At 54.9% G+C, this 19,194-nt stretch overlaps 2 protein-coding genes across 3 annotated transcripts in view; both read left to right on the forward strand.

Moving 5' to 3' along the window:
- The window catches only part of PEMT (phosphatidylethanolamine N-methyltransferase), a 41,642-nt gene extending 32,569 nt beyond the window's left edge, over positions 1 to 9,073 (forward strand). For both annotated transcript variants that reach the window (XM_063171658.1, XM_063171657.1), the window contains exons 5-8: positions 1,989 to 2,100; positions 6,143 to 6,217; positions 6,982 to 7,042; positions 7,712 to 9,073. In XM_063171658.1, the coding sequence (XP_063027728.1) occupies positions 1,989 to 2,100; positions 6,143 to 6,217; positions 6,982 to 7,036 (242 nt within the window). In that variant the 3' untranslated portion in view covers positions 7,037 to 7,042; positions 7,712 to 9,073. The remainder of the gene's footprint in view (positions 1 to 1,988; positions 2,101 to 6,142; positions 6,218 to 6,981; positions 7,043 to 7,711) is intronic.
- An 8,596-nt stretch (positions 9,074 to 17,669) lies between these two features.
- On the forward strand, positions 17,670 to 18,890 carry RASD1 (ras related dexamethasone induced 1). The gene is made up of 2 exons (XM_063171660.1): positions 17,670 to 18,054; positions 18,272 to 18,890. The coding sequence occupies exons 1-2, from the start codon at positions 17,769 to 17,771 to the stop codon at positions 18,811 to 18,813; spliced, it is 828 nt and encodes a 275-aa protein (XP_063027730.1). The 5' UTR covers positions 17,670 to 17,768; the 3' UTR covers positions 18,814 to 18,890.
- Positions 18,891 to 19,194: the final 304 nt, after the last annotated feature.

Below are 19,194 nucleotides of genomic sequence, written 5' to 3' on the forward strand. Positions count from 1 at the left end.
GGGCTCAGTGGAGGCCCAGGAGATGCCCAGGGTGATGCTGTGCAGCACCACACACAGTCCTGTCCCTGAGCATAAACATATGGAAACATCTCTGAACATAAACACATGGAAACCACCTCTCTGGTGGTCATGTTCATTGACCTGTGCAGGTTTAGAGGCAGAGATTACACTGGGAAGGCTCCTGGGGAGCTGCCTGTGTGCTGCTGCTCGTGGGGAGCCTGCCTGGAGGCTTGCACAGCCCCACCAGTGCTGGGCACTGATAATCCCCTGCCAGCCCCACGGAGCCAGGGCTCTGTGGGAACCCCCCCAGTGCCAGGGCCATGTGGGGAATGAGGTGTTCAGCTCAAGGGCGAGGGTGGGCAGGGGAGAATGGAGCATTTTGACACATGAGAAAGCACAGAACCGGGCTGTGGCAGGGGGTGATGTGTTCTTTCTACCAGAACAATCTCGGAGATGTATTGCCAAGTAACTGTGAGAACATATAGTATGAATACAAGGCAATTATCTCACTTAGTGGCCTGCAGTTAAAACCCAAAAGCATTGTGTAATTGGGCAGGGGCTGTTTATCCTCAGAAATAAATGTTTTAGCACCATGTGAGGTCAAAGAAATTACACCACGATCCAGGTAATAATAATAACCTTGAATAGTTTGCACTCCTGTAATGCCTTTCATCTGGATTTGTGAGCACTTTCTCACCATACATTAATCCTCACCTCCCTCTGTGCTCTGAGAAAGACTGGTGTTATGATCAGTGCACAATAGCACCTGGAGGGCCAGAGGAGCCTTGCCCAAGGTCAGGGAAGGGCTGGCAGCAGAACTGGGAGCTCAGCCTGGGCTGGTGGCTCAGGGACAGGCTGCTCCTCATGGACCACTGCTTGTGGGCATGGAGCAGGGATGGAACACAGCTGGGCAAGGGGCTGCAGCACCAGGAGGAGCTGAAGGAGCTGGGAGGGGCTCAGCTTGGAGAAAATGAGGTTCAGGGGGAACTTTTGGCTTTTCACAACTCCCTGACAGGAGGGGAGAGCCAGAGAGGGGCCAGGCTCTGCTCCCAGGGACAGGGACAGAGGAAATGACCTCAAATTGGACCAGGGGATGTTGACATTTGATGTCAGGAAAAAATTCTTCACCAAAGGGATTGTCACAGGGTGCCCAGGGCAGTGGAGGGATTTAAAAGTCATGTAGGTGTGGTGCTTTGTGGTCTCACTTGTAAGACCAACAGAAGCAGAGATCTGCATCCTGGCCCTTTGCCCCTCTGAAATGTTGCTCACAAGCTGCACATCTCCCTGTCATTTCTTTCCCAAGCTCCTTTCAGGAGGGTGGAAGGATTACTCCAAGGTAGATGGGGAGCTGGTTGGATGCTGACAGTTCTGAAAGCTTTCCTCATTACAGATGACAATCACCCATTATCATCATCATCATTGTGCCAATAACTGAGTGTTTTGTAGGCAGAGGTGCTATTTTCTGAAATTCTGAGAAATTCTCTGAACTATGAGATAAGAGTGACATTATGGATGAGGGCATTTGGTTGTGCTGGTCATGATGAAAACAGCTCCAAACACCATTTCACAGCACTGGGTTTATTTTCACATCAAATGGATTCGATCCCATGCACTTGCTTCCTCGTGGAGTGGCATTTGACAGGCAATTTTACAAATGAGAAATCCAGAATTAACCAGTTGGGACCTCCAGAGATGTGTCCTGATGAGGGACGTGGCTGCCACAACCTCATTGCAATGCAGGAGCCTTTTGTGGGCAAAGAGCCATTCCTGGAAAAGCTGATAGGCACAGAGTAAACAACAAACAGAGTAAGCAACAAAACAGGTTTTTGTTGCTGTTTCCCCAGCCTGGAAGTCAGTGCTGAAACCTTTTGCTGTGAATTCCTGCCAGGGATGCCCTGTGGCACAGGGAGGGTATCAATGTGCCAAAACACCCCCATGAATCCCAATTTCGTGGAGCCTAACCAGAGCCTCTCTCTGCTTGCTCTCAGGTGATTACTTTGGCATCCTGATGGAGGAAAAAGTGACCAGCTTCCCCTTCAGCATCCTGGACAACCCCATGTACTGGGGCAGCACAGCCATCTACCTGGGCTGGTCCCTGATGTGAGTACCAGCCCCTGCACACACCTCTGCTTGTAGGGTCACTCTTGGCAGGGCATGGGGTGCCAGGGTGCATTTGGGGCCAGAAAGACACTCTGGGATGGCAGGGAAGGTGCAGCCTGCCCTGACTTCTGCCTCCCTGGCTATTTTGGTGCGTGGAAAATCTTGTGCTGCCTCGAAACACTCGCAGCGTTTGTCGGAGAAAAATAAACAGCGGCCAAGTGCTGGGGGAGAGGGGGATCAGCAAATGCTCTGCAGTGAACACGGTGCTTGGCAGGCTCTGCACGTGGAAAAATCAACACCCAGGGCCAAATTCATGCAGGGTGTCACTCAGCAGGGGCAGGGCACTGCTGCTGGGGAGCAGTGTGACCCTGCAATTACTCTGAAAAAAGGCAAAACAAGCCAAGCCACCCTTTTCCCCCAGCCCACGGTGAAAACACTTCCGAAACACTCCTTGTGTGCTCCAGCACAGCTTAATAGCCTGCTTAGGAGGAAATGAATAGGCTGTAATTTAGCAGCAAATGAGCAATAGACTCTATTCAGTCTAACAAGTTTGATGTGGTTCTCATTTAATATCACATTTTATTTATTTGCCCAGGAGGAAAAAAAAAATCCAAACCCCTGGCTGTGTTACTTCAGGAGCCCATGGAGTGTTGCAGGCTGTTATCACTGGGTGTTTTGCACTGTGACCACCTCTCCTCTGCTTGGGTGGGGAAAATGAAGTGCTTTGCCACGTTCTGGTCACTTTTCCAGCCATGTGTGCAGCCCCTGGTAATAAGTAAAGCTGATGGTTTCTCTCCTGTCTCCACTGAGCCTTGTTGCTGTTAGTTCTGCTCCTGAAATCCCCCCAGGTGCTGTCAGGGCTGGCTGCATGAGCCTGCTTCCCTTCCTGGCACTGGATGGGGTTTAAATCCTGGGGAATGGTGCAGGGTTTAAATGCCAAAGGGAGGCAGTGCTGTTGGCCACAGGGTCTGCAGCAGCACCCTGGAAATGTTTATATTGCTGTGGGAAATGTTTATATTGCTGTGGGGAGTGGGGCAGAGCTGGGGTAGGATGAATCCCCCCACAGCAGCACAGAAGTAGGGATTTGACCAGGAGGAGGAATTACAATGAGATCTTTATTTGTTTTAAAATCAGCATCAAACTGCTTCCTAAAACCTTCGCAGAATCCACCGCAACCTCCCGAGCTGTTTCTCTCTCAGAATCCCTTCCTCACGCCTCTCCTTGAGCTCTCCCAGCACAGTTCTGGGCAGGAGCAGCTGCAGGCAGCTCAGGACAGCAGTGATTGCCTCCTTTTTCTCGTTAAAAGCTGCCACCATTAAGGCCAGCGAGGCGTGACAAATAATTGCTGTGAACAAATTGCTGGAGCTGTGCAGAGTGGCACCAACACCCCACCCACCTGCCTGGGGGGAGCTCAGCACAGCCCTGCTCGCCGTGGTTTTTGGCTGTTTCTCCTCCCTGGGACCTCAGTTCATAGAGCCACAGAATCGTTTGGGTTGGAAAGGAGTGATAAGATCATCGAGCCCAAGCATTAACCCAGCACTGCCGTGATCAGCACTAAAACGTGTCCCCAAATGCCACATTATTTGCATGGCTTTTAGATGCCTCCAGAGATGGTGGCTCCACCACTGCCCTGGGTAGCTGTGCCAGGCCTTGACAGCACTTCCAGGGGAGAAATTTTCCCATTATCCAACCTAAACCTCCTGTGGGGCACCTTGAGGCCATTTCCTCTTTTCCTGTTTGTTGTATCCCTGGCTTCACCCTTCTGCCAGGGGGCTGGAGAGAGTGAGAAGGTTCCCCCTGAGCCTCCTTTTCTCCAGGCTGAGCTCCCCCATCTCCCTCAGCTGCTCCAGACCCATCCCCAGCTCTGCTCCCTTCTCTGCACTCCCTCCATTGGCTGATTTTTGGGGATCCATGCTTTCTCCTGAGCTCCCAGGGCTTTCAGAGGATGTCAGGTGTCTCCCTCAGAGGCCAGAGCTGATGTCCCATCCTGGTGGCAGCAGGAGGGTGCTGGAGGAATGCTGCAGCTTTCTGATTCTGGCCAGACCTGAAACACAGAGCACATCTGTCCTCTCTTGGGGATCATCACACTCCTTATGGCGTCAGAACCCAAAGGATTGATCCACCCCATCCAGAAGGGATGAAAACACATCAGCCTGTCCTCTCTCTCCAGCCCAGCCTTAAAAGCATCAAGTGGAGGTGACAGCCCCCAGCCATGGGGGTCTGCAGCAAGGCTGGGGACAGACAGACAGACTTCCCACCCAAAACAAAGTCCTGGCAGGACAGCAAACCCTTCCTGGCTGATTCATCACAGCTGCTGCAATCAGATGTGGCCCAATATGTAGGTCAGGCTCGTAAGAGGACAGGAACAGTTCACCCAAATGCTGCTCATCACCTGTGCTGAGCAGCCTCATTTCTCCTGGCAGACAAATGGAGCATTCACCGTGGGGACAGCTTTGTGTGCCTCTGGTAGGGGAGTGTTCTAACTCACAGCAACAGGCCGTGCAAATCAGAGCTGGAGCTGCAGCCAAATGATGCAATTAGAGGTCTTGCTGTCAACAAACAATCATGTAAATTTGTTCTCTCTGATAGGAATCAAGAAGGAGACATGACTAAGCATGTAATAGCAGGGGCTTGGGAGGGAAGGAAGTTGCCCGAAGCTTCCTAATGAGGGGGAAAGTTATTGCAGAATGAAAATGGTGCAAAAGTGGAGATTTGTGGGTGTCTCTGCAGGCTGGGTGGCACCTGAAAGTGGCTCCAGTGTGAGGTTTGGGTAGTTCAGTCTCTCTCTGCAGCTGTGTTTTCCCAGCAGCACAAGTCACCTTGCACCAGGCTTGTGGGATGTTTATCCTCATAAAATCACAGAGTGGTTTGGGTTGGAAGAAACTTTAAAGGTTATCTTAATTGTCCCCCTTAATTAGGACACTGGTGATTGCATTTAACTGCTGGTGGCAGCTCTGAGAGGGGTGAGAGCTGGCTGTCAGCAAATTTTAGCTAGTTCTTGGTGGGGAAATGTGCAAGGCCAGGCCGGACAGGGTTTGGATCAGGCTGGGATTGTGGAAAGTGTTCCTGCCCATGGCAGGGGTGGGATGAGAGGAGGTTTGAGATCCTTTCCAGTCAAAGCCATTCCATGATTAGGATTCTGTGACATCTCTCTTCAGAGCAGGAGGTGATGAGGATTTTTGGTCCCCAAGCCTCTGCTAAAAGGAGCAGCCCTCTCCATTGTGTGCTCAGTTCTTGTTCATCTCTCCCCATAACCACACAGTGAGGAGCAGAGGTGGCATCAGTGCCCTGTGACATCTGTGCCTGGTGGCATCTGGCTGGAGGACACGTTCCTGAAACACCTTGAAATGGGTTCAAAAGTGAACCAAGCCCACAGCAACCAGCCCCAGTGCAGGAATGGACCATCCCATCCCATCCCTTCCCTTCCCATCCCATCCCATCCCATCCCATCCCATCCCATCCCATCCCATCCCATCCCATCCCATCCCATCCCATCCCATCCCATCCCATCCCATCCCATCCCATCCCATCCCATCCCATCCCATCCCATCCCTTCCCATCCCATCCCATCCCATCCCTTCCCTTCCCTTCCCATCCCATCCCATCCCTTCCCGTGTGTGTGGTGCCCCTCACTGCTCTGGCTGCCTGGTGTCCCCTGTACCCCGGGTGGCTCAGCTTTTTGGGACACCAGCCGTGTCCCTCAGAGCACAGGAGCTGCAGCTGTGTGTCAGCAGCTGCTCAGCCCCCAAACAGCCCCATAATCTCAGGATTTAGCATCAAAGCAGGAGCTCTCACAGCAGAGACGTGCAGGGATCAGACTTAAAAGAAGTCGCTGGAGGAGGCTGGGGAAGAGCCTTTGCCAAGTAACATCTGTCTAAAACAGTTAACATAAAGCACAAAAAAAACCCCCAACCCTTTTGTTTGCTTCTGTTTAATGAGCAAGTGAGAGCTCTCTGCAGCCCAGTGTCTCATTTCACTTTCTCAACCAGGTCTTGCATAAGCCCCTGTACTTACCTGATCTTTTCCTTCTCTTTCAAAACAGGCACGCCAGCCCAGCTGGCCTTTTGCTGACAGCTGTAGTGGCAATTTCCTACACAATTGCTGTGCTGTACGAGGGGTGAGTAGCTGTGCACAACTGGAGAGCTCCTAATTATTTCTACCAGCTTTAACTCTCGAGTTTTCAGAGAACTGCACAAGTAGAAATGGTTTTTTTTTCCAACTAATTCAGCGAGGAAAAAGGAAAACAGAGGAATTTTTTTCAATTGTTTTGATAATGGGCACATTCCACTCCGAAGCTATTTGCTGAGTTCTAGGAACATTTGTGTGGTTTTTTTTCATTTTTATCAAAATGAGGCTTTTTTTTTTTTTCCTTTTGGGTGCCAGATTCTGTCTATAGAAGAACAATAAGGAAGGCAGTGAGAGGACTCATTGTGTCTTCACAAGAGCCCCCTACAAGAAGCCCTTGCATTTTGTAGTTCCTTGGATGGGCTTCTCTGCTGCTTTGCACTACAATAGCCCAGCCAGCAGCACAGGATGGGGCAGCACAAAATAACTCCCAGAAGCAGCAGCTGTACTTCAGCAGGGAAAGCTCTTTTGTGTTTGCAAGGGAGGAGGAGATGCACAGAGCCATGGCCTGCACGAGGGGCACTCTGGGTGTGTGCTGAGCTTGTCCTGCTTGGCACAGGGATGGTTCCTGTAGCTGCTCCACCATCCAGAGAGGTGAAACCAGGATTGCCACGGCGCAGGAACAGCCAGGCTGTGCCAGCCTGTGCAGGAGAAATTCTGTAGGCCCAAAGGTGAGCACTCAGCAGCCTGGATTTTAATTCTTCCTCCCTTCTTTTGCCCCCCTCTCTCCCCACATTCCCATCCTGCCAACTCCAGGCCTTTCACAGAGGAGATCTATCGGAGGAAGCAGAAGGGAGTGAAGAGCAAGTAGCCCCAGGTATGTTTGCTGGTGGGAGCATTTCAGGGGCTGCTTTGCTGAACCCCCCAGCCCAGCCCTGCCTTCCCTGGCTCCTCCAGAGCCCTTCCCAAAGCACCTGAGCCCCGGGGCTGTGCAGAATGCCAGGCAGAGAGGTTTTCACAGCAGCAGTCGTGTCCGCCCCTTGGCGCCCGACCAGCAGCCCCCAAATTGTTTTGATTATACACTTGAGAATCAGCGCGAGGGAAAATTGCTGGGAAGCTTTGAGGCTCCAGGCTCCATCTGAGTCAGGCAGAAAAATACAACTATTGGCCATGGCAGGTGCTGCAGAGAGTGGCAGGGATGGTGTGAGAGGGCATGAGTGCCTGCTCATCCCTCAGGGAAATCAGAGCTCCCTGCTCCAGATGCTCCTTGCCTGAGCCATTTCTGCCAGTGGGCTCACCCCAAAACCTCAGCCCAGGCTTGTTTGGGGGGGCCAAAGGCTTCTCCAACAGCACAAGCTCCTGTCTAGGCTCCTTTCCTGGGGGTTCATTGCCACCTTGGAGCCCTCAGTGCATTTCCCTGCTGGTTTTTGGGGAGCTGGGACAATCCCAGGGCACTGCTGAGGTTCTGACAGCTCTGTGGCTGTGACAGAGCTGCTGTGGCACCACTGAGGTCCCCAATGGACTCTTGTCTCTTTGTCTTTTGCAGGGCACTCTCTGGGGTACCTGTTCCTGTCTGGTCCCCACACTGTCCAATTTGCCCATTTTCCTACTGAGAGGTATCCTACTAATTAACCCAGCAACTCTTAATGAGCCAGCTGAGCTCCCTGCAGCACTGGAAGTGACCAGAGGAGCAGCCTGAGCGTGGTGGCAGCTCCTTGCCACAGCCATGGGAGATGCAGGTCCCTGTGCCAGGGCTCTGTCCAGGTCTCTGCAGCTCCTGATGCTCTCCTGGCAGTTCCACAGGGTGGGACCTCCCCACCTCCTCTCCCACATCGATTACTGGAGATCTGCAGGCGAAAAGCAATTCCCTTTGGACTGGAGGGAAGGCAGAGCAATGGTGGAAGCACCAGGGGCCTTTCCTGAGTGAGCTGTGAGCAAATGGAAGCAGCAGCTGCAGCTGGTCCTGAAGATCATCTGAAGGTGCAGCCTGAGAGCCACGAGAAGCAGACAGAGCTCAGGTCCAGCAATGGAGAGAGATCAGGAGCCCCTGAGGATTCAAACACAGATGAGGAAGGAACTGCTGTGAGCTCAACAACAGCAAAACCTGCTGCAAACCCAAAAACCAACCCCTTCTTTTTTGGGAAAGGAGCCTCCCCATCCGGAGCTGCGGTTTCCCACCCGTGCAGGGTCTCCACACTATTGCAAAGGCTCTGAGAAAAGTGACTGAAAAGCACAGGAATGTGAATGTATGACCTAAAGCACAGCCCAGGGACATGGAGGGATGGCAGCTGTGCTGTGGGGAAGCCCCAGCATGGGGAGGACCCAGGGGAAGAGTCAATCCCTGTCTGCACTTCACAGCCATCCCACCCAGGCCAGGTTGATGCCCCAGCCCCTCCTTTTCCCTGGGTCCTGCTGCCTTTCCCACCACCCAGTGCCTTCCAGCTGTTTTCCATGGTCTTGCAGGGGCAGTGGGAGGGAGGGAAGAGAAGGAAAAGTTTGTTTCTGCCTTCCACACCGTGCAGCAGCCAGGTTTGGATGTGCTCCTCTGCTCCTGCCACCCGCCTGCCCCAAAACTGTCCAGTGCTGAATCCTGCCTTGACCAGAAAGCTTCCAGAGGTGATGCTCCAGCCCCAGGCTCTGTTTTCACAGATTTCCAGAACAGTTTGAGAAATAAACTGTAAACACCAAAGGAGCAGGTGCTGGAGAAGGGAGCTGAGCTGCTGCTGGCTCCTGTGGGGCACTGGAATGTGGCACCACATCTCGGCACCACTGTCCCCTCCTCAGAGGGTGCTCCCTCCTCTCAGTGCCACCTCCACTAAACGGTTCCATTTCCCTCTGCTTTTCCACGTTGTAATTCACCCACCCTGCAGGCATTGCTCAGCAGAATTAAAGTGTTGCTCTCTTTTCAGTGCGGCCTCCATTTCCTGCGGAAGGGCTCTCACAAATGCTGTGTTTGCGTTTCATCACTTCAGAACCATTACACAGAGATTTATTTTTTTATTGCCATCTCAGCCACCTTCCTCTCAAAGATTTGGGCATAGTATTTTATTTTTAGATAAGTTTCCACATTCCCTTCACAGCTAATGTTTATAGAGGGAGGCTAAACCGGCCCAGTACCCATAGCAACCATTGAGGAGAGGATACATTGCATTATTCAGACAATTTATGTCAGAGTTGCCAGTCCTGGCTCAAAGTCTCTGATGTCAATAAACTTGGATTTGTTGATAAGTGAAATCAGTATTTGCTGAAGAAGCACGTGCTCATACGGGAAGAATTATTCCTAATGAGAACACAGCGAGGGCTGCATTTGTGCTGTCTCATTCCCAGTCTGGGGACCATGTGTGCCTTTCCCAGTCCCTCCTGCAAGGCCAGAAGGGACCCCAGTGGTTCCATTCCCCTCCCCAGCCAATACCAGCCTCCTAGATGGTGTGTCTGTCACCATGAGCCCCAGTGGTGGAGCTGCTCCCATGCCGTGCCCACAGCACCCCATGAGCACAGGATTTGCTGCTGGGGCGGCTGCACGGGCTCCTTCCCCCTTCATCTGATTTCCAACACAAGAGGGTTTTTTGGGGATTTGTGCCAGACACATCCCTGGTTCGAGCAGCTCTTCCCACAGCAGCCAGCACAGATCAAACATCTCTGCCTCCACACAGCTGGTTCTGGCTGCCATAAAGTTGAGTTTGATGTTTTAGAGGCACCAGCTCTGTTCCCTGAAGGTGAGAAGCTGGGAGTTGATGTTCCAGCCCCATCTCATGGGGTCTGAGCCCACCTTTCTCCCTGGGGCAGGGGGTGGCCTTGGCCAGGGCCAGCCCCAGGTGTTGCTGTGCTGCAGGGAGGGAAGCACAGAGACACCATTATTATTTATGTTGTTTTATGGTATTTAACAACATTACGGGACTCTCCTTGGTTATAAGTAAAAAAAAAAAAAAAAAAAGATTCCTCTCCAATTGCCCAATATTTCCAAGAATTGGAGATTGCACAGGGAGGGGGTGAAACCTTCAGGCTGAGCACAAAGTGGTGTCACAGCTCTGTCCCCTCAGCCTGGCGGCAGCTGGGACACATCCTGCATGGATGCAGGGGTGGATGTGTGGCCAGGGTCAGAAGGTGAGTCCTGCTGCTCCCAGAGGACAGACCTGCCCTGTGGGACCCCCAGGAGCAGCTGGATGCAGCCCCAGCTCTGCAGGGACATCAGGGACCAAATGGGGTCTCTGGAAATGGGGTCATGGGGCCATTTTCGTGCCTTCAAAACCGAGGATGGGGCTCTCTGGGCCCTCTGGGGCTTGGCAGGGAGGTTGTTTGCAGCCTTGGGGATTGCTTCACGTGATGCTGCGTGCTGACGCCACAGATAACACTTGCTTTGAAGTTTGGGATATTTCTCCAGAGCAAACACACCAGGAAAGGAGAAACGAGTTAAATCTCAACTCCTAGCTGGCAGGGACAGCTGGGTCAGCCGGGTCACTGCTCTGAGCTGCCTCACCACACAGCCTCTGTGCCCACCCTCGGGGAGGTTTTCTCTGCGTGGATGTTCCAGTGGCTCCTCACACACATCTCCCTTCCATGGAACTGCAGCTGGCAATTCCTTGGGATGGGAGGATCATCTCTGCAATGAACACCCCAGCAACGGGGATGTGGGGCCAGCTCCACACTCACAGAATGCTTCCTGCAGGAGCAATTTGGGAGGTGGAGGCTGCATCCTGCAGTGCTTTCCCTGGTGGTGGTGACATCCAGGAGCAGGGACACATTCCCACATTCCCAAAGGCTCACAGGGAGCAGGGACACATTCCCACATTCCCAAAGCTCACAGGGAGCAGGGACACATTCCCACATTCCCAAAGCTCACAGGGAGCAGGGACACTTTCCCACATTCCCAAAGCTCACAGGGAGCAGGGACACATTCCCACATTCCCAAAGCTCACAGGGAGCAGGGACACTTTCCCACATCCCCACATTTCCAAAGCTCACAGGGAGCAGGGACACATTCCCACATTCCCAAAGCTCACAGGGAGCAGGGACACATTCCCACATTCCCAAAGGCTCACAGGCACACATTCCCACATTCCCAAAGGCTCACAGGCACACATTCCCACATTCCCAAAGGCCGTTCTCTCCACTGTGACCGCCTGTACCCCCGTGTTTGCTCTGCCCTGCCCAGGGCAGGGACAGCCATCAGCCCTTACACTCAGGACAAACACGGTGGCAAACAAACACAGATAAACACGTGGTGCAATCAGGGCGGCACGTGTGGCATTGGCAGCACCGGGAATTCTCCATTCCCACCCCGCTCCTGCCTGCTGAGTGTGCACCTTGGTTGGTATTTGATGTAAAAGCAAAGATGAGCTTTCATCTTTGGGGCCAGTTCAGGCACTGCTTTATTGGGGATCCCTTGATCCAGAGAAAGTGGATTAAGGGATCCCCAATAAAGGGGACGTGACAGAATTTATCTTCGCATCATTTATTCTTTTGGGAGTAAACCCGTCTGTTCTGTCCCTGCTGTGTAGGGAAAACAATTTGGGTTTTAATTGCTCACAAAGCAATTTGGGAAAAAGCCCTAGTGGGAAACTGTTCCCATGTGGGAAACCCCAGTGCTGGGCCCAAAGAAATGCCACGGGCAGGATGGGCATCCCAGGGCTGAGCTGCTTGGGATGGGTTGGAGCTGGCAGCTGCATGCTCAGGCCTCTGGGATGCAGGTGTCACTGGTGTCTGGGGAAATATGTGAAATTTCCCCAGTGCTGGAGAGCATCAGCAGCGCCCCATGGGCACTGTGCCTGCCCCAGGCATCAGGACAGGCTCCATCCAGCCCATTTCCAGCCCATTTCCACCCTCCCTCCGGGGGCCCTTACGCACGGAGCTCCCGCCATGGGGCACAGGACAAGTGACCAGCGCTGTTTGCTTTAATTTTCACTCTCAAAAGCCGCCCCAGACAGCCCGGTGAGCCGCATCCTCCTCGGGTCCCGTTTCAAAGGAGAAGAATGGCAGGAATGTGCTGCTTTTTCCATGGTGCATTTTCCTCGGGAGGAGCTGTTTATGGAGCGCAGCTCCTTTCCCAGCCAGGGCTGCAGGAGGGCTCAGAGTCCTGGCAGGATGTCAGGGCCAGGCTCTGCCTCAAGGGAGCCTCGAGGGTCCTGGATTTGGCCACAGCTCAGCCTTTGTCCAGTTCAGTTCCCCAAATCCCAACTCTCCATCCCTGCACAGCCCTTCCATCCCTCAGGAGCTGCTGTGGGACCTGACAGGAAACACCCCCAGCTCTGAACCCTCAGCCCTGCTGTCCTTGCCTTGGTCAGATCTTGCCTGGCACTGCCCGCCCGCTCCTGCCTCCTCCTGGGCTCTCATTCCCTCCTGCCAGCCCTGCCAACCATCCCCATCCCCATCCCCACGGGACCCTTCCTGAAACCCAGCAATGCCTCCCCTGGGGCCACCGAGCCCCCCTCTCCCTGTGCCCCGTGTCCCAACCCCAGCTCGTCCCTGTCTCTGCTTACAGGGGACATTTCTCCCTGATCCCAGAGGAGCTGAAGGAAACTCTGCTCTGTGGAAGGGAGAAGGAGGTGCTGGAGTTTGGGAACGCGTCCAGGACATGGAGACACCTTTGCTCATGCTGGCAGGATGTTGCATGACCTGTGGGCAGGAGGACGGGATGAAAGGAGGTGGAAACTGGGAGCAGGGGGCTTCCAGGTGCTCCTGGCTCAGAGCTGCACCAAGCTGAGCACTGGGATGGTGTCTCAAGAGACCTCTTGGCACTCCTTGCCTGGGTAACTCCAGGAACTGGGGATTTGAGACATCTCAGGCTTTCAGTTTCTCTGTTAATCGAATCCCAAGTGCTAAAAGGAATCAAGAGACATGAAAAGTGTTGCTGAGGAAGCAGGGGGTGGGGGGAGGGAAACAAATAAAGCCCCCCCCCCACACACCATTCCCCAGAGAAGGAGCAGCTTCTGCATCATATCTCATCTGGGAAAAATTATATTTTGGGAATTACGTGCTTCTTCTGAAAAGCCTTAAAGAGATTTAATAAAACGAGACAAGCTAATAATATAGGGAATGAATAGCAACCCTGGATTCTGCATCTTGATTTAATCAGATGCTTTTCCTCAGGGGGATAAGCAAGAACTGTGTGGCTCAAGCCTCCCTTCCCTTCCCTCCCCAGCTGCTCCCCTCTTCCTCTGGCCATCCCCTCCTCTCCCACCCCGGGGGAGCAGCCAGGGCAGGACTGGGGGTCCCACAAGTCCCTGGTGTCCAGCAGCAGCTGCTGGGAATGCAGAGCCCACGCTGGTTCTTTGGGAGCGGGGAGAGGAGCTGGACAGCATCTTGCTGTGCAGCCCCAGGGAGAGGAGCATTGTCCAGAGCACAGTCCTGGGGAAGAAAAGCAGAAACCAGGACAATCCTGGGGGGAAAAGCAGGAACTGGGGAGCCAGGAGAGCTGGGCTTGGCTCCATGTGAGAAAAGCAGGAACTGGGGAGCCAGGAGAGCTGGGCTTGGCTCCATGTGAGAAAAGCAGTAATTGGGGAGCCAGGAGAGCTGGGCTTGGCTCCATGTGCGTGGCTGCTCCAGAGGCTGGGAATGCTGTGAGCTGCTGCAGTGGGGATGATTGGTGGGATGTGAAGGAGCTGATGAGGGATGTGCCCCTCTCTGTGCCTGAAACAGCTGCACAAGGACACCAATATTGGGCTCTCCCAGCCCTGTTCCCCTGCTCTGGACCCGGCCATGAACCCAGGCCAGCCCAGCCCCGGGGGGATGATCCTTCCCAGCTCAGAAACCCAACTCATGTTCTGATGTAATTGTCCTTTTCCGAGTATCCCCCGCTCGCCTGTGCCTGTGCTGGGCACCCCGGTGGTGCTGCTCCTGCTTCCTGGAACATTTTGCTTCCCACATTTCTGCCGTGGTGCTGCTGCTCTGAGCTCTGTTCTGCTGCTGCTGCACAGCTCGTCCAAGGCAGGCCCTGGGGAGCCTCGTGTTCTGTCGCTGGGATGTTTGTGTGACTTTCGTGGAATTCCCTTCCCTCAGCCACTCGCTCACGGACACAGGGTGGGTTTTGCTGGTTGGCAGGTGGCTGGTAAACCGAGGAGGGTGAAAATAGGGAAATAGCAAGAAAACAAGGATTGATCTGTGCTGGAGGTGATTCTGTTAAAGGTGTCGCTGGGGTTCGTGCAGAGCATCCTGCCTGTGGCTCTGGCTGTGCTGAGCTGCTGCATCAAAGAGATTCTATCCTCCAAAACCAGCCAAGGAGCAAAGCATCCCACAAATAGCAGGGACGAACTCTGGCAGCCGTGGGGGAAATGCCCTTTTGCCTGCCTCTGCTTTAAGCCTTGGGCTATTTGCAGTCAGGTCAGAAATAGGTGGTGATTTGTAAAAGAGTCATAACTGTGGGAAGTCTTTGCCTTGCAGCGAGGTGGATCCTTTATCATCAATCTCTGGCAGCGGCTCCCAGCAAATGGGCTTTGCTCCTACAGGAGATGAGTTTCAGCTGATGCTGTGTGATGCTCCCTGCTCGGGCTCTGCGTGACTCCACGCCGAGCTGAGCTCTGGGAGGGCACAGACAGTGCCCACAACCTCTGCTCTGAGAGCTCCCAGCACCAGCAGCTCCTCTCACCCACCCCAGGCCCCTCACACCCCGTCCTTGCTGTCAGGGGCTCCCTGGCTCTGGTGCCGCCCCACCGAGCCCCCAGGATCCCAGTGCACATCTGTCTCCTGGCATGCTCTGCCCAAAGAACTCTTTAGAACGAGAAAATGGATTATTTTTTTTTTCCCTGTCAGCCAGGAGCAGGTTTCAAGCAGGCTATTTTTACCTGTTCCTGACTCTATTAATAGTTGTACGGCCAGCAATAAATGCTGATCGGGAGATTCGATTTGTCTGTCCTCCAGAGGTTGCCACTTCCTATTCCCCCCGTTGTTTTCCATCAACTGCTTCAATTAAATGATCTTTTTGTTATTTGGGGTGATACATTTGGGCTTTGTGTTCGGCTGTTAAACTTCTTGGCTGTCTCACACACAGATGAATAAACACAGGAAACTGTCCCACTTTCTCTCCTCCAAGTGTCCTTGTGCCTCCGGGCAGGATGTTTCCCTGCAGGCAGGGACATCAGGGGCTGTTTGAGCTGCTGCTCCCTTCCAGACAGCCACAATCCCTTCATAAGCCTTCTGAGGGTGTTTAAATTAATATCCAAGGGTGACACCACACTCGGGGGAGATGAGAAGCTCAGCACCATCCATTTCCCAAGTGGTGCTGATGAAAGGCACTGCTCTGCCCCAGTCTGTGTGTTCTGGCTGTCCCTGAGGTCCCTCTCTGTGTTACAGGCGAGGCTTCTGCTGCTCTGAACCTTATCAAAGCATCACCTTTTGCTAAGATTTTTTTTTTAAAGTGGGTTTTTCTAATATATATTTTTAAAATTATTATTATTTTATTTTTATCATATAACTGGCTGGGTTGGAAGGGACCTTAAAGCTCATCTTGTACCACCCCCTGCCATGGGCAAGGGCACCTTCTGCTAAACAAGATTGCTCCAAGTCATGTCCTACCTGGCCTTGGACACTTCCAGCAATGGGTGCAGCCACTCTGGGCAGCCTATTCCAGAGCCTCACCACCCTCAGGGGGAACAATTTCTTCCCAATATCCCATCTAATTCTGCCATGTGTCAGCATGAAGCCACTTCCCCTTGTCCTGTCCCTCCATCCCTTGTCCAAAGTCCCTCTCCATCTCTCTGGGAGCACCTTTAGGCACTGGAAGGGATTTTAAGGTCTCCCTGGTACCTTCCATTCCCCAGGCTGACCATTCCCTGTTCCCCCAGTACAGCACCACTCCCATTCCCATTCCCCATTCCCATTCCCATTCCCCATTCCCATTCCCCATTCCCATTCCCATTTCCCATTCCCCATTCCCCATTCCCATTCCCTTTCCCATTCCCGTTCCCGTTCCCATTCCCATTTCCCATTCCCTTTCCCGTTCCCGTTCCCATTCCCATTTCCCATTTCCCATTCCCATCCCCATTCCCATTCCCGTTCCAATTCCCATTTCCCATTTCCCGTTCCCATTCCCATTCCCATTCCCATTCCCATTTCCCGTTCCCATTCCCGTCCCCATTCCCATTTCCCATTCCCATTTCCCGTTCCCATTCCCGTCCCCATTCCCATTCCCATTCCCATTCCCATTCCCATTCCCATTCCCATTCCCATTCCCATTTCCCGTTCCCATTCCCATTCCCATTCCCATTTCCCGTTCCCATTCCCGTCCCCATTCCCATTTCCCATTCCCATTTCCCGTTCCCATTCCCGTTCCCATTCCCGTCCCCATTCCCATTCCCATTCCCATTCCCATTCCCATTCCCATTCCCATTCCCATTCCCATTCCCATTCCCGTTCCCGTTCCCATTCCCGGCCCTGCCCGCGCTGCCGCCGACCGGACTCTCGCCTGTCCCCTAGCGGGCAGAACCGGCGCTGCAGCGGCACCGCTCGGCGCCCGGCACCGGGACCGGGACCGGGACTGGGACCGGGACTGGGACCGGGACCGGGACCTGAATCAGAGTCGAGGTCGGGGTCAAGGGAAGCCGCCGTCCTAAGGGCTTTTGTCGTGGTGTCACCGCGCAGCCCCCAGCCCGCGTTGCAGCCCCCGCTGGGACCGAGACTTCTCTCTGCTCCCGGCCCCGCGCACCGGAGCTCGCACCGAAAGGGGTCTTCTCTCCCGTTTTTCGGGCATTTGCACCGGGCAAGTGTAAACCGGAGCAAAATCACGGCAGAGAGTGGCGTGGGACCCTCTGCACCCCCCGCCCCCCGTTCCTGAAGTTCGGGGTCGCCCCACTCCCCGAGCCCCGGGAGCCCCGAGCCGGCTGCGGGGAGCCCCGAGCCCGCACGGGGCTGAGAACGGGACGGGTACAAAGCACAGAGACCCCGTACTGATATTCAGAAATCTGTTTGCAAACGGGACTGTGAAAGGGACCGGGAGTGCGAGCGGGAGTTCGAAGAACCAGAGTTCCAACCGGGCTGCGAACGGGACCGGGCTGTAAATCCCCGAGAGCGCAAACCGGGATGGGAACGGGACAGGGCTGTAAATCCCCGAGAGCGCAAACCGGGATGGGAACGGGACAGGGCTGTAAATCTCCGGGAGAGCAAACCGGGATGGGGACGGGATCTGTCTGCGCAACCCCCGGAGTGCGAAGCGGGATGGGGACGGGACCTGTCTGTGCACCCCCGGGAGTGCGAAGCGGGATGAGAACGGGACCGGGCTGCGCAGCAGCGGGAGCGCGAACGGGGCTGCGAACGGGACGGGGCTGCCAAGCACCCGGAGCCCCAGGCGGGCTGGGAACGGGACCGGGCAACCGAGCCCCAGGAGCGCGATCGGGGCCGCGAACGGAGCGGGGCGCGCAGCCCGGAGCCCGGAGCCCGGCGGGGGGCGCGGGCCGGGCCGGGCGCGGAGCCGGGCGCTGACTCAGCCGCCGCCGCCCCGGGCCGTGACGCGCCGAGGGGCGGGCGCTGCCGGCTCCATATAACGCGGCGGCCGCCGTGCAGAGCTCACACCGACCCTTCCTGAGAGGGAAGAGGGGCTGAGCAGCCGGGCAGGCAGCGCCTTCCTCCTTCTCCTCGTCTCCTTCTCGGCGCAAGCTGCACTTTTGCCGGCGTCAATGAAACTGGCAGCGATGATCAAGAAGATGTGTCCCAGCGAGGCCGAGCTGAGCATCCCCGCCAAGAACTGCTACCGCATGGTCATCCTGGGCTCCTCCAAGGTGGGCAAGACGGCCATCGTCTCCCGCTTCCTCACCGGCCGATTCGAGGAGCAGTACACGCCAACCATCGAGGACTTCCACCGCAAGTTCTACAGCATCCGTGGTGAGGTCTACCAGCTCGACATCCTGGACACGTCGGGCAACCACCCCTTCCCAGCCATGCGCCGCCTGTCCATCCTCACAGGTACTTGTCAGGAGGTCCCTCTGGCAGATTCCTGCTCAGTTTGGGGATGGTTTTGCAGTCCTGGGAGGAGGGAGGTACAGTTTTGTGGGTTCAAGTGGTTGGGCAGCTCTTCTTGGTGCTGCCTGATCCTTCTTTCTCCGAGCCTGTATTTGGCTCGGGAGTGGTCTCTCTGTGTCCCCATCCCTGCAACCATCTCACGGTCCCTCTTTGTCCCCAGGAGACGTTTTCATCCTCGTGTTCAGCCTGGACAACCGAGACTCCTTTGAGGAGGTGCAGCGCCTGAAGCAGCAAATCCTGGAGACCAAGTCGTGCCTGAAGAACAAAACCAAGGAGAACATCGAGGTGCCCCTGGTCATCTGCGGCAACAAGGGCGACCGGGACTTTTACCGGGAGGTGCAGCCCCGGGAGATCGAGCAGCTGGTGGGAGGGGACCCCAAAAAATGTGCCTACTTCGAGATCTCGGCCAAGAGGAACAGCAGCCTGGACCAGATGTTCCAGGCGCTCTTCGCCATGGCCAAGCTGCCCAGCGAGATGAGCCCCGACCTGCACCGCAAGGTCTCGGTCCAGTACTGCGACATCCTGCACAAGAAGGCGCTGAAAGGCAAAAAGCTGCTGAAGGAGGGCGGCTCGGAGGAGGCGTACGGCATCGTGGCCCCCTTCGCCCGGCGGCCCAGCGTGCACAGCGACCTCATGTACATCCGCGAGAAAGCCATCGGCGGCGGGCACGGCAAGGAGAAGGATCGCTGCGTGATCAGCTAGGAGCCCCCGCTCGCCACGGCAGAGAAGGAAGGAAGGAAGGAAGGAAGGAAGGAAGGAAGGAAGGAAGGAAGGAAGGAAGGAAGGAAGGAAGGAAGGAAGGAAGGAAGGAAGGAAAGGAGGAAAGGAGGGGGGAAAGATGCTCGTTTCCGAACTGACTTTGGGCAGGTGCCCAGCCGGGCAGAGAGGGCGTCGCCTCTCCCCCAGCCTCCCTCCTCCCGCTTTCATCATCTCCCTCCCCGGGGGCGCATTTTGGGAGCGAGGGATGCGAAGGGGGAGGCTTTGGAGGGCAGGAGGGGATGTCACTGGGAACAGCCTCCTCCTCTGGGCAGACAGACAGGGAAAGGGCGAGCTGCTGGGCAGCCAGGTGGGAGGGTGAGTGTG

This window comes from Melospiza melodia, chromosome 18, assembly GCF_035770615.1.
Source record: "Melospiza melodia melodia isolate bMelMel2 chromosome 18, bMelMel2.pri, whole genome shotgun sequence".
NCBI classification, from domain to species: Eukaryota; Metazoa; Chordata; class Aves; order Passeriformes; family Passerellidae; genus Melospiza; species Melospiza melodia.

Coding starts and splice junctions, on each gene's coding strand:
- RASD1 (XM_063171660.1), top strand. CDS start 17,769: ATGAAACTGGCAGCGATGATCAAGAAGATGTGTCCCAGCGAGGCCGAG. Junction 18,055..18,271: donor CCGCCTGTCCATCCTCACAG/GTACTTGTCAGG, acceptor CTTTGTCCCCAG/GAGACGTTTTCATCCTCGTG.